Genomic DNA, 2,973 nt, shown 5'->3' with positions numbered 1-2,973 from the left:
GGAGCCCAGCAGGTCGAGGCTGCGGTGGCCGGGAGCGGCCACTGCACTCCAGTCTGGGCAACGGAGTGAGACTCCAACTCAAAAAAAAAAAAAAAGAGTTAGGACATTTAATTTTCCATAGGTCAATGGCCAAAAAACAGCAAATATGAATTTAAAACACTAGATTTCATGAAGATCTAATACTAAACAACCCCTAGTGAAATGTACAGATGTTAGTTTTGTTAGATTCCACATATCTTTTAACTAAAAATCTCACAAATTTGAGAAGTATAATAATCTGCAAGAATAACTACATCTCCTACTAGGAACTATGGTTTTTCCAACCATCCTGGAATTTGTTTGGTGGCCAGTAGATAGCCACAGACATAGATGATGTTCAATAAACTTTTTTTTTTTTTTTTTTTGAGTTGGAGTCTCACTCTGTCGCCCAGATTGCAGTGCAGTGGCCGCTCCCGGCCACCACAGCCTCGCCTGCTGGGCTCCGGCGATCCTTCTGCCTCAGCCTTCTGAGTAGCCAGAACTACAGGCACGCGCTACCACGCCCAGCTAATTTTTGATTTATTGTAGAGATGAGGTCTTGCCAAGTTGCCCAGGCAGGTCTCGAACCCACGGGCTCAGGCAATCCACTCACCTCAGCCTCCCAAAGGTGTGGGATTACAGGCTGAGCCACCGAGCCCGGCTGCTCAATAAACTTTTATTGAAAAATAAACAGTTGTTTCCAAATCCTACATATCATTAAGTAAATAGATTTTTGGTTTTTTTGCATCAGAGTTTCAGTTTGTTGCTCAAGTTGGCATGCAGTGGTATGATCTCAGCTCACCACAGCCTTGATCTCCTGGGCTCAGGTAATCCTTCCACCTCAGCTTCTTAAGTATCTGGGACTACAGGCTCATGTCACCACAGCCAGCTAATTTTTTTGTAGAGCTGAAGGTTCACTAAATTGCCCAGGCTGGTCTTGAACTTGTGGACTCAAGCAATCCTCTCACCTTGGCCTCCTAAAGTGGTGGGATTACAGGCGTGAGTCACCATGCCTGGTTATAAATAGTTTTAATGGTATAATAGGTTTCTTAGTAAAAACATCTGTAGCCATAGAAAACTTCTGGGCTAAGAAAATATAAAACATCTAACATGACTTACTAAGTAGTAGATATTCTTGGTCATTTGTCTATCCTGATGCCACATTTTTACTGAAGGAAAAAACTCTATTCCAAAACCTATAGTCATTGAGACCTGCAGTGACAGGAGTTTAACTGCCCCCGCCCTAAAAATAAACTAGCTAAGCACTTTCCTTTATAGTTCTAGAACAAAAAGAGAAGCAAGTAGCCTTCCCACTTTATATTTCCTTCTAATTTCCATCCTACCCTAAAGTATTACCATCTGAATAAAAAAAATCAGAGTTCAGCATGGTGGCTCATGCTTGCAATTCCAGCACTTTGGGAGACTGAGGCATAAGTGAGAGGATTGCCTGAGCCCAGGAGTTCAAGACCAGTCTGGGCAACTTGGCAAGATCTCATCTCTACAATAAATCAAAAAATGAGTCGGGCGTGGGGGTGCGTGCCTGTAGTTCCACCTACTTGGAAGGCTGAAGCAGAAGGATTGTATGAGCCCAGCAGGTCAAGGCTGAGGTGGCTGTAAGCATGCCACTGCACTCCAGCCTGGGCGAGAGAGTGAGACTCCAACTCAAGAAAAAAAAAAATCAGGAAGACACAGAATCACAGAACATAATAGTGAAAGGGGGCTTTATTTCCTCTAGGTCAACCAGCCTTCCTCTTCTCTATCCCTAGGAAACAGGAACATGGAAAGCCAAGGGTACAGAAGGACTTTTCCTTCTAATTCTTCATGCAAGTATATAGTTGGGGAGAAAGGTAAACCAGAAAAATAAGAAAGGAAGATTTACTTCATGATAAACACGAAATACAATTTTAAAAAAAGGATGAGATAATAATTGTAGGCCAAACTGTAATCGACTTACTTAAAGGAATATTATCTGCACTTAGTCCACCAAATAGGAAAAGCTTATCATCAGCTACGGGTGTCAACGTATGCCATGACCGTTGCTTTGGGCTTTCTCCATTAACAGGAATCCTGTGGCACAGGGAAAAATAAAAATAAAAATCTATGTATTGTGTTAGTCAAAATAAAAGGTCTTTTAATCATCTTAGATCTTAAAGAAAAAAAACTGCCTACATTGCTCTGAAAAAAAAGTTGATTTTACTAGTCCCACTTACACGAATGTTGAAAAAACATTAAATTCTTAAACGAATTTAAACAATTTCTTTCCATTTAATGTCCATTCTACCTGGCCACCAAATGAAAACAAAAATCAATTCCCAGTTAATTCACAATGCATAGTGAGCATAATTCCTTTTAATTAATCAACATCCTTCTTCAGTTTTTCAACATGAGATAAACATCTAACAATTCCAGGAAAATACTACCCTATTTTTCAAAAATAAAAACTAAGCATAAGGTAGAAGCAAAAAAGTTAAATTTAGGTAAGAAGACACTATTTGTCAGCAGTCTGGACTGTTCCAAAATAACAGGGACCATTTTTGGAAAATGTCACTTTTTTTTTTGAGTTGGACTCTGTCATCCAGGCTGGAGTGCAGTGGCACTCTCACGGCCACCACAGCCTCGACATGCTGGGATCCAGCGATCCTTCCACCTCAGCCTTCCAAGTAGCTGGAACTAGAGGCGCGTGCTACCAACCCAGGTAATTGTTTTATTTATTGTAGAGACAAGGTCTCGCCAAGTTGTCCAGGCTGAAATTTATTTTTTCTAAGATGGAAACATTTTTATTGTCTTTATTGATTATAAAAAAAAAATTTGGTTACAAAACATTCAACAACCACAAAAATCTTTTTTTTTTTTTTTAATCCTATGTCGAAGCCACCCAAAATATTCTTTTAAAAAGGAAAGCTAGCCGGGCTCGGTGGCTCAGCCTGTAATCCCGCGCCTTTGGGAGGCTGAGGT

The 2,973-nt window shown here is 40.5% G+C and overlaps 1 protein-coding gene across 1 annotated transcript in view; it reads right to left on the bottom strand.

The window, feature by feature from the left end:
• KLHDC1 (kelch domain containing 1) overlaps positions 1 to 2,973 on the bottom strand; it is a 37,220-nt gene that overhangs the window by 13,839 nt on the left and 20,408 nt on the right. The window contains exon 9 of the mRNA XM_021717959.1: positions 1,973 to 2,085. Coding sequence (XP_021573634.1) covers positions 1,973 to 2,085 — 113 coding nt within the window. The remainder of the gene's footprint in view (positions 1 to 1,972; positions 2,086 to 2,973) is intronic.

This window comes from Carlito syrichta, unplaced genomic scaffold (assembly GCF_000164805.1).
Source record: "Carlito syrichta isolate Samal-C Ts95f unplaced genomic scaffold, Tarsius_syrichta-2.0.1 Scaffold311588, whole genome shotgun sequence".
Classification (NCBI taxonomy): Eukaryota; Metazoa; Chordata; class Mammalia; order Primates; family Tarsiidae; genus Carlito; species Carlito syrichta.
The sequence above is the reverse complement of the archived record's forward strand: the minus strand, read 5'-3'. Positions and strand labels throughout refer to the sequence as shown.